This window comes from Centruroides sculpturatus, unplaced genomic scaffold (genome assembly GCF_000671375.1).
Source record: "Centruroides sculpturatus isolate CEXI.00-Female unplaced genomic scaffold, Cexi_2.0 scaffold973, whole genome shotgun sequence".
NCBI lineage: Eukaryota > Metazoa > Arthropoda > Arachnida > Scorpiones > Buthidae > Centruroides > Centruroides sculpturatus.
Window position 1 is genome coordinate 11,107 of NW_019385487.1, and position 14,330 is coordinate 25,436.

The window sequence follows — 14,330 nt, forward strand, 5'->3', positions numbered from 1 at the left end:
TTAAGTAACAATGGAAGTGTCAACAATGGAAGTGTTACGTAACAATGGAATTGTTAAGAGAAAGCGACGTGCAAGACGCAGATGCAGTTTTTTTCGTTTTTGCGGGAAATCGAACATATTTTTAGACCTATCTAAAAATTCTCTAATTAGTTTGGAAACAAGGGGACCCAATTCTTGCATTCTGTGAAAACGGGTAAGGCTGACTGTAACGTAATAATCTTTATCTTAGTTATCGTTACTTTTGCCCGAGCAACGCCGGGCCCACCTGCTAGTTAGTTAATAAACTGAATAATGTAGATTTTATAAAAAATTAAATTATTTACATAAATTAGATATGTTGTAGACTTATAATCTATTGTTACCTATGAAAATAAAACTAATAGTTTAAATAAAATGGGAATATTTTCAAAACCATTTCAAATTAAATGACTATGTGACTACATATTTTGAATAGCATCAAAATAGATAAGAGAAAGCAATTTTCTGTACTCACATTCTATGATTTTCATTTTATTATTAAATTACGATTATTAAATTATAACAAAAAAAGTAGTTAAAATTTTTACTACTAAACAGGTTCATCTATTGTTCCTATTCTTAGAAGTATCGTTTCCCATTAAAATTTTAACGCCACCCAATATTGGGGCGTGATCTATAGTTTGAGAAACTCCGATGTATCTCAATGCGCCATCAGCAATTAGACTGCTTCCCACAGTGAAAACCTACCAAATCCAGTTCTCTTAAGCATAGGGTTGTGGAAAATGTAGAATTTTCACACAGTGAAGTCGCTGAGAATAAGTTGTCAACAGTTTACGACACGGAATTACAGTGTGATAAAAAAGACATTGCAGTTGTCTGCATTGTTCAAAAAGAGCCGAGTAATATCACGTAATTTAAATTCGAGTTAAAAGGAAGCAGAGATGTTGGGGAGAGAAACTCCTCGCCAAAAACAAAAATTTCATTTATCGAAATTGTCATAAACATTTTTCAAAGTATTTCACATGTGCTTCTGCGCTTTAACATAGATGTACAATTTAGTTATAACATTCGTAAAATTTAACATAGAACGTTAACAGATAATATAAGATCGTATTCTTCGCTTAGAAGGTTACTCGAAACTTTTTACTTCGCATATTTTTGAGTAAAATCAATAAAACAAGATAAAAAGCGTGTCGAGCATATTATGATTTACGAGTTTCGAAAAGGAAAGAACGCCACACAACCAGTGAAGAAATCCACCAATGAGTGACATAACTTTCCCACAAACATTTAAAACTGCGCGTGAAGGCAAACTGTTACGATAGTTTAATTAAACACATTTTATATTTTTAATTATTATAAAATGACTAAAAGCTTAATTTCGAGGATAGGGTTGGTTTTATAAAAAGTTGTAAATGCTAATAACGAGTAAAATTGTCAATAATCTGATCCTACTGGAGATACACACGACTCACTTTATCTCCCCACTTCTTGATTTTTAATCACAGAAATTTAATATCATAAATAGCATTAATAAACAATCCTCCCTGCAAAATTTCAGAAAATTTTGACCATAAGCAGAGGAGTTATTAAGCTTTAAATAGGGAAAACAAAATTGTACCACGTAGTCACACATACACATATTAACATGCAGAGGCGGATCATCGTAGGGACTAACAGGGCTTAAGCCCTAGGTTTCCAAGTGTCAAGTGCCTACAAAAAGTGAATTATTATCATAAATTTTTAATTTCTTTGTTTCTCAAACACAAATAAGTGCCACAAATTTTAATACTTGACATTTTTTCATCTTTATTTAGTTCAACGAAATAAACATAAAATAACGCCAAGTGCCAAATAAGTGCCAAATTTGTGGCACTTATTTGTGTTTGAGAAACAAAGAAGTTATACAATACGATTTCAGATTATAAATAATAAATTTTTAATACTTTTTCATTATTAATGAGCACTTATCCTATAGTAAAAATAGTAAATATTAATAATATAGTAATGATAATTTATATTATTATTTGTTTTATTGTATATGGGGCCCCATTGGACTTAAATAATCCCCAGGCCTCGAAAAACCTAGATCCGCCCGTGACTGACACGCGAACACCTTGCTATATAAACTAAATTTCAATAATATTATTCGTGCGTGTGTATTATTTATAAGAAAAACAAATAAATACAATCGAATCGTGCAAGTCACCATCGTTTTATTATTTACGAATTTCAATTTATTTATTTAATAACTTTAAGTATAATAAATATGTGCTTTTAATAGTGACTTGTTTATAATCTTGAACTTATCCTTTAAAATTTTCTCTCGAACACGTGCTAGTACACATAAAACGAGAAATTACTTATAGTGACGTGTTCACAATGCCGAGCTGCAGTTTTTGTTAATATTTTTAATTACTTTTTAATTTATAATATACGCTTTCCACTTCAAATTAGTAGCGTCTTGCCTCTGTGCATCATACTTTTCTGTTAGCAATAGAGTCGTGCCGGTTATCGATCTAATATATTAGTTTAAATTCCAAGCAAAGTCTTTTGGCCCACCTGGTTTGCATGCCCCCAAGTAAAAATCTACCAGGTTAGAGTTTAAAGATAAACAACGTTCTGTTTATCTAGTATAAAATATAATTTTTGATATTTATTACTTATCGATATTTGCTTATTTATTTGTATTATACTATACACATAAATTAACTTTGACGGAGAGGTACCAAATAGCCCGACATCAAATTTCCATTCATATTCATTTTCAATTCCATCTTCATAAGAATTATGTATAAAAGTCAAACAAATAAATCGTCGAATATGCAAATAGAAGTAAATTAAAAATACTAGAAACTACAGAGTAAACCAAATATCGAATACTGTAATTATAATAACAACGGAGAAAGATACAAGATGAAACTGGTGAAATTTCTACTGTTATGTTCTTTTCCTATTGTCTGGACCGAAAGTAAGTAAACTGCTGTAAACATTTTAAAAGTTAATTTACTAAAAAAATAGTTTAAATAAAAATATTATTAAAAGTGTCAGGTAAATTGTAAGTTGAGTATTCGAGTATTTGTTGTCATTTAATTTAATCTCTTTATATGTCATTCGATATATAGGCCTAATGTAATTTCGAAGAACTATAACAATTACGCCTTTAGTTAATATGTTTTAAATTATGTAGTGCAATTTCCAATATAGTTTATACATAAATATACATACCTTGTTGAATTTTCTCATTAAATAATTTAATAATTATATAGAAAGGAGATAGACGTTAATCGATGGTGTCCGATGGGTCCTTTAAAATGCTCGGAAGGAAAGAAATTTATATTTGCATAGAGAAATAATTGTCTTATTTCGTATAAAGTACAGAATATGAAGTTAGACATTTTGAGTAAATTGTAGATGTTAAGCAGTTTAATATTTGTTTAATTGTTGGATGTCGATTTGACATCCAATTGCCGAGGGAAGAACTTTAAAAATTTTGTGTTTTTCTTCGGTTATTTTAATTCAATAACTGGTTTTCGGTATATAAATAATTGTGAAAGAAGACAAATAACTTTATTAAAAACACTAATAATAATTATATTTTCTTTTTATACACCAAAATAATTACAGTATTTATCTTAAAGAGAAGGTATAAAGTTTTCACATATAACTGCTGAATTCTTCGTTTAATTTCGAATCTGTTTAGATTTTTGGATTCAGAATAAAAAATCATTAAAATGTTCTGTCAAAAAATCGTATAATTATTTAAATTTTCTAATTTAACATTGCATCAAATATAATATCGTTTTTCTTCATTTTAGAATCCGTAGACACAAGACCTGTCTGGAAAATTGCAGTGTCATACGTAAGTAATTTGTTGTGACGAATAATTTTACGTATTTTAAAAAGAATAGAGTGGGGTAATATCGATTATTTCAAAATTAAGCTTTCTGAACGGGCAGGGAATATTTTTCCATCGTGTTTATTTACGTTCACTGAAAATCCTATGATTATAAGTAAAAAATCATGATTTGGGTATCAAGTATTAAAGAGAATGGCACTGTTATATTTCGATGGCGGTTGAAAGGTCGACGGGATAGGGAGATAAAGGGATGTCATATGTCCTAGCTGAAGATGAGTAGAAGTTAATGAAGATTTCTCTCGTTATTACAATTTGCAATTTTGATACTAGATGGTTTTACTACTTAAATTTAAAGAAACACACCACTATTCCTTAAGTAGAGTGCATACATGTAGCCTACAATTTAGAAGTTAGAACGTTAGAGTTAAAAATTGTCGTTATTCTCTAATAAAAGGAGTACCCTTAAATTAAAGAACAGACATATTTAGGATGACAAATTTTTTTTTCCGTAAAAGTGTTTTAGAAATTGATATTTTATAAACAGCATCCAAATGGCTACAGGAAATGTGTGTAATTCCACAGAAAAGGGAGTATTTTAACATATACGAAATTTTCACGACATAAAAAATGACGTTTTTAAAAATACAGCTAGACGTACAGTACGTCAAGACTATCTGTAAGCAAAGCGATGTAATTAACAAAGAGCTTTTGTGGTATAGCTGGATTAATTGTATTATTTAACCTCCGAGATTAACAGTAACATACAAACAACAAAAGATATGGGTCTTAGCAATACTTTTTCAAAAGCCTGGCACGACTCCCCTACTTAACAAAATTATGGAATTAAAACCTGTGACAAATTCATAGTATTTAGACAATAATTACATAATTAATAGATTTATTAATACAATTCAAATGTACAGTACGTATCTGTATTTTCGGAATCCCTGCCGAAAAATCAGTGAAAATGGAATAAGAAATGGAAACACACAATTATACCAATCAGGTTTGAACCCGATTGAGAGAGGTATAGTATATATTAATACGTGAGAGTAGGAACGTGGGATATTATGAAACCCTTAATAAACCAATTTGGTTTTTCATAGAAAATACACTTGTCATAAATAAGTCTAATTGCTGTAGAGGGAAAGCTATTACGAAAGTAAAAATTTTCCTTTAAAATATTTTAATAAATGTTTGATGTATGGTTTTGTTTTTATCTGTTATTATTATTTATCAATTCCATTCAATTCATAATAAAATAAAATAATAGAGGAGAAGGTGGTATTATGGAACACTGCGGGTATTATGGAACCACCTCATTTCGAACTGATAATAAAGGCGAACTGTAGCGGAATGTGGCTGAACTCAACTAGGCAGACATCCATAACAAGGGGAAACCCCGTTTTACTTCAGTTAAACAGTTGTCCGTATTTAATCAGCAAATTTGTTTTTTTCAAAATTCGCAAGTTTTGAATGCTAAGTGAATTTAATTATTTTTAAAATATAAATCGTGTAGTTGTAGGTTCACTGGTGCATGTATTCCGTTCCAGAGACTTAGGGGTACATATTAATCTGTGTGATGTTCACGTTTTTTAAATTTTGGTCTCGACAGACATAAGTTAATTCGAGATGGCGATGCGTGAAATACGGACCCCTTTGGTGCTTTTACAGTAATATGGAACTCAACTCCTCCGAACTCTCTCTTTGCAATCAGACATTCGTCCGGAGCAATTTGGGAAAAAGACACTAGGTAGAAAGTCTGAAAATATCGAAAAAGAGCTGCTGGAATATATATTGTTGATGGAGGTCATATTTTTCTATTATAAAAGCATTTTTGCGATAAAATACATTGGAGTAAATAATTTTGTAATTATTTAACATTTTTTGTCCTTTCCTATTTGTTTTTGGCTACATTAAAGCATTTTTTTGAAAATATACAGTAAGGTTCCATATTACCACCCGATTTTCTCTAAGCCTACTTTCGGACTTTTTGTACAAAAGCCTTCAAAAACCATACTTATAATTACACTAGCGAAAAATCCAATTAGGAACATTTAGTTTACTAGTTACCAGTACTTTTCGCACAAAAAATGTGGGTGTAGTTATGATACCTTGTTTACAATTCACTAAAATGTAATTGGGGTTCCATAATACCACCTTCTCCTCTATTATTTTATATGTCTGAATCGTTTTTTTTTTCGTTTGCAGCGAGGAGTGGCAATGAATTTGAGTTGTGAAGAGTATTACTTCAGTACTAAACTTCAAGATTCGAAAATCATTTATAAAGCCCTGAAATTTAGGTAAAATATTTTATGAAGTTTTTAAAAATGTTCTCCCGAGACTAAACTTAATCGTCGAGACAATTTATCTTTTATTTTAAAACATTAAAATACATAAGCAGACGTCACGATCCCGATGAATTTGTTAGAATTAACCCTCCATTACAAATCTCGTCGTAAGTACAGCGTAGAATGTTAATAAAGCATGATAATGTGGAAATGTATCTGTAATCTCTATCTACAATTCAGTCTCTACGGGGTGACACCACAATGAGATCTCGCACCACCTCAAAATCTTCGTAGGGCAGCCTCTGGTTCGGCCCGTGGAAAAAGTTTTCTTTCCAATTCTGCCCGGGGGCAAAAACTGTTGTTGGCCACCCCTATCCTAATGCTGGATTAATTGTATTATTTAACCTCCGAGATTAACAGTAACATACAAACAACAAAAGATATGGGTCGTAGCAATACTTTGTTCAAAATCCTCGCACGACTTCGCTACTTAACAAGATTATCGAATTAAAACCTGTGACAAATTCATAGGGTTTCGATAATAATTACATAATTAATAGATTTATTAATACAATTCAAATGTACAGTACGTATCTGTATTTTCGGAATCCCTGCCGAAAAATCAGTGAAAATGGAATAAGAAATGGAAACACACAATTATACCAATCAGGTTTGAACCCGATTGAGAGAGGTATAGTATATATTAATACGTGAGAGTAGGAACGTGGGATATTATGAAACCCTTAATAAACCAATTTGGTTTTTCATAGAAAATACACTTGTCATAAATAAGTCTAATTGCTGTAGAGGGAAAGCTATTACGAAAGTAAAAATTTTCCTTTAAAATATTTTAATAAATGTTTGATGTATGGTTTTGTTTTTATCTGTTATTATTATTTATCAATTCCATTCAATTCATAATAAAATAAAATAATAGAGGAGAAGGTGGTATTATGGAACACTGCGGGTATTATGGAACCACCTCATTTCGAACTGATAATAAAGGCGAACTGTAGCGGAATGTGGCTGAACTCAACTAGGCAGACATCCATAACAAGGGGAAACCCCGTTTTACTTCAGTTAAACAGTTGTCCGTATTTAATCAGCAAATTTGTTTTTTTCAAAATTCGCAAGTTTTGAATGCTAAGTGAATTTAATTATTTTTAAAATATAAATCGTGTAGTTGTAGGTTCACTGGTGCATGTATTCCGTTCCAGAGACTTAGGGGTACATATTAATCTGTGTNATATCTTGTGTTCTTTTAAAGAAACAGTGTCTTCCTAACTTTTTCGTTCGATGGTTCTTTTTATTTTTTAATCCAGTCTACCCCCTATAACACTGTTGATAATTCCATTTTATATGAATTCCTTATACGAATCACTTAGATTTTACAAATATGTGTACCGTTTACAGCCTGTATTTGTAAAATCTAAGTGACTCGTACAATATGGAATTCATGTAAAACGGAATTATCAACAGTGTTATAGGGGGGTCGACTGTATTTGCAGATAAGTTCGCTCAAATAGGGATCACCATTTTTTATTTTTGCGTTCTAGACAATACATTTCCGGCGAACCTGTTTAATCTACATTTTCCAGCGCTCTCTTCTCTGTAGATAAAAGGCTGAAACACCCCCGAGAAAGTACAGATGGTAACAAGAAAGACGTTCGTATAACACCAAAAAAACTTTTTTAAACTTTTTGGCGGCTAGTAGCCTAGAATGGAAGGTCGGTCGCCGGAAATATATTGTCTAGAACGCAAAAATAAAAAATGGTGATTCCTATTTGGGCGAACTTGTCTTCAAATATTAGATAGTGTTTTCTAACCTCACCTAACCTAAATAGAAAAAAAATTAAGCAGATGACACTATGATTGCTAGTACCGCATCTTTTGACAGCTGGCTGGCCGAGCAGTCAAAGTGGCAGCCTATTGCTCTGGGGGACTCGTGTTCAAATCCGGATGGGTTGAGGAATCCCCAGGAATTTTTCAGGAGGTGATCCGTTTGGAGATGTCGGGCCCTATCCCTCACCACCCAGTCGCCCCATTGTGGGCCTGGCTGAACCCATAATGGGCCTGCTATAAAAGGCCCTCTTAGTGCCCACAGGGCAGAAAGAGTGAAAAAAGTAGCGCCATCTAGCGGTTAAGTTTGCAAACTACTCAAAAAACACTGTGAAAGGCAAGAAATCGTCCCTTTCGGGAGGTCTGTTGGGGGAGGGACGAACAGTCGAATGCCACCTAGTCTTCATTAACAACGATAATTTGGTCTGTCTTATCTGCTTTGATTAGATTTAAATTATTTTTCTTTATATATTTTTTCAATATTATACTTTTTTGAATAATTTTTTCCTTCTGTTAACATTATCTCATTTTTTAATGCTATTTTTCAATTTTTTAATGTCACCTTTTATTTGATGTTTTAAATCTCTTCTATCCCCATGTTTTATTTTATTTACTTCTTTATCAATTTCGGAAACCCTCGGTTAGTGCAGTGGGGAATTTCGACACCCCAAACGTTTTAAAAGTTGCACAATTCATAAATTTCGCAACTAATATCTGTTTACTCTTCAGTAGCTTCATGATTTTATGTATAGAGCATGCTCAGAAATTACTATGGTGTTGCAAAAACGGTGTTGCAATTTTCAGTGGGATTTCCAAACACCCCACAGTAAAATTTTTAAATTTTATAAATATTTATTTAGTTTTTTTTATTTTTAAAATAACTATAATGTGACCACATTTATTATTTATAATATAGATAAATTATTTTTATTCACGTTTATTATTATAAGTTTATTTTAATTAGTTTTATTCCCTTACAAATTCAAAATGGCTGACTTTGATAAACACACTGACAAAAATACCAAACATAGCAAGCTGCTTGTCATTTGCATTGAGTGCCAAAGTACAATGTCAGCAAATGAATCAGAGTGACAAAAATGCTTGAAAATAACAATTTAGATTTTTACTATTGGTTTTATAATAAGATCTAATGTAATGAGTTTTGATAAATGTTGTTTTTTATTTTAATGGATTTATGTACTAATGAAATATGTAATCATACCTGAATATAATCATATGTATAATGACACATGCCTTTACCAAATAAATNATTTTTATAAGTTTATTTCAATTAGTTTTATTCTCTTACAAATTCAAAATGGCTGACTTTGGTAAACACACTGAGAAAATACCAAACATAGCAAGCTGCTTGTCATTTGCATTGAGATCCAAAGTACTGTACAATGTCAGCTAATGAATCGGATTGACAAAAATGCTTGAAAAAACAATTTAGATTTTTACTATTGGTTTTATAATAAGATGTAATGTAATGAGTTTTGATAAATGTTGTTTTTTATTTTCATGGATTTATGTACTAATATAATATGTAATGACACCTGAATATAATCATATGTATAATGACACATGAGTTTACCAAAAAAATGAATAAAACGTTATGAATTTTTAATTACATGCTTCAAAGACCAAAAAAAATGTTGGGGTGGACAAACACCTCCTGCATTAATGCCGAAAAAACTCAGTGCACTAACGCGAGGTTAATTTCATTGCAATAAATACGGATGTGTAATTAACAGTAATAATTTAAAAATAATTCACAAAGGAAAAGATAAGTATTTACAAAAGTTAAAGGAACATTTCGCTGGGATTAAATAGATTATTCTCCATGGAATTTCGAGGCTTTGAGTATATATCTGAATTCAGGGTACCGAGACGAGTTCAACGGTACCCTATTTTTGGACTGGAGACCAAAAATAAGAATGTTATTATACTTAAGATTTTTTGCCTTTCACAGTGCATTCTAGGCCATTTTAAAGTTTTCCAGTAGGTGGCGCTGCTTACAGCTTCCATTGGGTATGATTACACATCATTAAATTAACTCAAATTAACACATTTGTAATACATAACATCATCTGGGTACAGTTACTCATATCTTGTGTTCTTTTAAAGAAACAGTGTCTTCCTAACTTTTTCGTTCGATGGTTCTTTTTATTTTTTAATCCAGTCTACCCCCTATAACACTGTTGATAATTCCGTTTTATATGAATTCCTTATACGAATCACTTAGATTTTACAAATATGTGTACCGTTTACAGCCTGTATTTGTAAAATCTAAGTGACTCGTACAATATGGAATTCATGTAAAACGGAATTATCAACAGTGTTATAGGGGGGTCGACTGTATTTGAAGATAAGTTCGCTCAAATAGGGATCACCATTTTTTATTTTTGCGTTCTAGACAATACATTTCCGGCGAACCTGTTTAATCTACATTTTCCAGCGCTCTCTTCTCTGTAGATAAAAGGCTGAAACACCCCCGAGAAAGTACAGATGGTAACAAGAAAGACGTTCGTATAACACCAAAAAAACTTTTTTAAACTTTTTGGCGGCTAGTAGCCTAGAATGGAAGGTCGGTCGCCGGAAATATATTGTCTAGAACGCAAAAATAAAAAATGGTGATTCCTATTTGGGCGAACTTGTCTTCAAATATTAGATAGTGTTTTCTAACCTCACCTAACCTAAATAGAAAAAAAATTAAGCAGATGACACTATGATTGCTAGTACCGCATCTTTTGACAGCTGGCTGGCCGAGCAGTCAAAGTGGCAGCCTATTGCTCTGGGGGACTCGTGTTCAAATCCGGATGGGTTGAGGAATCCCCAGGAATTTTTCAGGAGGTGATCCGTTTGGAGATGTCGGGCCCTATCCCTCACCACCCAGTCGCCCCATTGTGGGCCTGGCTGAACCCATAATGGGCCTGCTATAAAAGGCCCTCTTAGTGCCCACAGGGCAGAAAGAGTGAAAAAAGTAGCGCCATCTAGCGGTTAAGTTTGCAAACTACTCAAAAAACACTGTGAAAGGCAAGAAATCGTCCCTTTCAGGAGGTCTGTTGGGGGAGGGACGAACAGTCGAATGCCACCTAGTAGAAAACTCTAAAATGACATAGAATGCACTGTGGAAACCAAGAAATCGTAAGTATGATAAATTTTTTATTTTTGGTCTCTGGTCTAAAAGTAGGTACCGTTGAATTTGTCTCGGTGCCTTGAATTCAGATATATACTCAAAGACACGAAGTTCCATGGGAAGTAATCTATAGTATAGCCCATTTCGCGATTGTAAGTGCACATAGCATCATTAATCTAAATAATGGGATGGAGATAGATGACGTGTGAGTGGACGTCGTAAGGGCAAAATAGCGCGAAAACGGACAAAATGCTGTTAAAACGATGCCTCGAGGGTAGGATATCGATAAAGTGGGGCGCTGTATTTTTCAGCTAAGAGGTCAGTTTGTTATAATATAAATCATTTCAATGTTGTAATTTTTGCAATATTTTTGTAACATCTGTATGTTTTCTCTAATTCAGTTATGTATTACCCAAAGAGGGGTGCATGAAACAAACTTTGCACCTGAAATGTATTGTAATGTAATAAAGGCTAAGGTTTGTAAATCTTAGTAGTTTTGCCTCTTTTAATCCATAACCGCATTTTATCAAATAACGGTTATCTTCTGTCTTAACCTTTGAAGTGTTTTAATTATTTAAGAAGTTTACTTAAAACATTGTTTTTTGAAAAAATAAAAAACCGAGCCATAAATACATATATTTGTTTAATTATACAAAATGTTATTTTTTATTTCGATTTAAATGGTATACTTTTAAAGCAATAACACGCAAAAATTTTTTTGTGAAATTAAGAAGTTTAATTTTAATTACACAAAGTATTGATGTAAGAGAAAAGAATAAAGTAAATAAGTTAACTTATAAGTAAAATAATTGAAAGAAAGTTCGTTGTGTTATGTTAGATTTACTTAGTAAAATTTGCTTTGTTTAAATAATAATTAACCTGCAATTTGAAATAAAATTTTAGACCTATAAATTCCCATTGTCGTCTGTTCGCCTATCTTTAACCGTGAGATTGGAGTTATGCAGATGAAAGTCGAAACTAGATTTGGAAATCTTAGAAGCAGGAGGAACCGATTTACTATATAGAACCGTTTGATGAAAACCGAAAGTTACATTAATTTAATTTAAAAATTATCTCTGGAAAGATGTTATACGGATGACTGGCAGGACTTCATTGTTAACGAAAAAGTATGATATATAGGGGCAAGCCACTACTAATTTGATGTGGAAAGTATATATTTTAAATAAAATAAAAATTGCAGTCTGGAATTGTGATGATCTCAAAATAAATAATTAATACTTGTGAGATTTTAAGCAACAACGAGCAAACTACAAGTCTGTAGTTTATGTGTTAAGGTATTACTACTAGAGTTTCAGTTTGATTTCAGTTCTACAGGTGTTAGATAATTTTAGAATTATCCCCCAAAATATAAGAAATTATAGGAGAAAAAAATTTCACTGTAATTTAATTTAATTTTCCGGATTTCATTCGATTAATTCTAATTGGTGATATTATTTAAATTTAATAAATGAAATTAAACAATTTGTAATCAATAAGCATTAATTGTCCACTCAGACACAACTTATTATTAAGACCTTATACTGGTGTTTTAGATACTGACATAAGGATGAGACCTGAATCAGAAAAAACAAAATTTCTTTATTATATCACCTGTAGTAATTTTTCCTGTACACATTACACGTGTTTTTGACTAACATGCTCCTCATTAGCACATACTACAACATTCTAAAATATAACAAACAAATAAATAAGATACTAAAATTAAGAGTACAAAAAATTACCTGAGAATAAAACTTTAAAAACACTTACAGTAAATTTGAATCCGAATTCAACGTACTGTACCTGTACAACAAAATTAAATTTCGAAGGAAATTAAATACAATATTGCATAATTTCATTTTTCTGTATAAAAAAAGCAAGTATAGATTAAATTACTAAGAATATACAGATTTAAAATTTGTTTACTTTCACTTTTCCTTCTTCGGGTTTATATGGAGATTATAGCCCTAGTTCGCTGTATACCTAAATAAATTGGTCTGTTCGTAAAATATATCGTTCAAGAGTATTCACATGTTTCCTAGGATGAGTATCCACTTTTTGCCAATAAATTGGGGACAGAGTTCTTATTAAGTTGATATTCAGTGCCAGACTATGACCCAGATCTCGTCGGGCCTCTGCATACTTAGAGCAGTATAACCAAAAATGACCCAGTGTCTCTGCTTCCCCACAATGAGGGCAGTCTGGGGTGGAGTAAGCTCACAAGTAAAGGAACACGTTTAAATGTGCCATTTCTGTCCGAAGGCGGGCCAGCAGCGTCTCTGCCCTCCAAGTCAAAGCTAAATTGTACTGCCAGGGGTTAAAAGGCCAGAGGTGGTCTCTCCCCTTGTTCCTATGTACCTCCGACCAAGTATCCGTGTTCTGTATCCGATCAGTCACGAGGCAATGGATGTTCATGGACATGAGAGGCCCTGCCATGAACCAGTGAAATGCTCCTCCCTCGCTGCCCTGTCAGCCTCTTAATTTATCGTAATACCGGAATGACCGGGAGTCCAAACCAGGACAATGGGATCTGGAAACCAGTGTATCGAAGCAGCTATGTCTATGATTAGTGCTGGCGAGTTTAAACCCACTCTGGCGATAGCTTGGAGCACCAACCTACTGTCTGTAAATATTGTAGTTGGCCAGGGGTGTTGGAGACCAAGGACAATCCCCTGTAATATCCCTGTTGCCTCAACCCTGAAAATACCACAGCTTTTCTCTAGCTCCCATGTCTTCCTGCACTTCCCATCCGGAATGTAAATCCCTATCGACGTCATTTTATTTGTTTTTGAAGTGTCTGTCCCTATTAACAGCCTTTCTAAGGAACTATAAGGACCTCGCAAAATGTGAGTAGTCATGTGAGTGACCCTCCATAGTACAGCTTGACCTTTAAGCCAATATACCCGGTCTCTGTGTATAAGGAGAGGAGCAGTGTCATATAAGGGACCCATAGGTCTGAGCAGAGAGCAGCATTAATTGGTCTTTCGATCCTTTGGATGGTCTTTGGTGGTGTGCCTTCTAATAGAAGCATTCCAAACTCTGCCATCAGGAGGAAGATTGTGTTAACAAACCGAAGTAAGTCTGCTGTATGGGCTCCATTACGCTGTGATGCAAAATATCGAAGATACGACCCCGCCCTTGTGAATTTAACCCATAAGAAATGCTCGTGAGAGCGCCACGTAAATGTATGGGGAAAATATAGCCCCAATATCCTAATAGATGT

General features: G+C 32.9%; 1 protein-coding gene across 1 annotated transcript in view; it reads left to right on the plus strand.

The window, feature by feature from the left end:
* The first annotated feature begins 2,889 nt into the window (after window positions 1-2,889).
* LOC111639443 overlaps window positions 2,890-14,330 on the plus strand; it is a 30,700-nt gene continuing 19,259 nt past the window's right edge. The window contains exons 1-3 of the mRNA XM_023385334.1: window positions 2,890-2,950; window positions 3,798-3,841; window positions 6,050-6,141. Coding sequence (XP_023241102.1) covers window positions 2,896-2,950; window positions 3,798-3,841; window positions 6,050-6,141 — 191 coding nt within the window. The 5' untranslated portion in view covers window positions 2,890-2,895. The remainder of the gene's footprint in view (window positions 2,951-3,797; window positions 3,842-6,049; window positions 6,142-14,330) is intronic.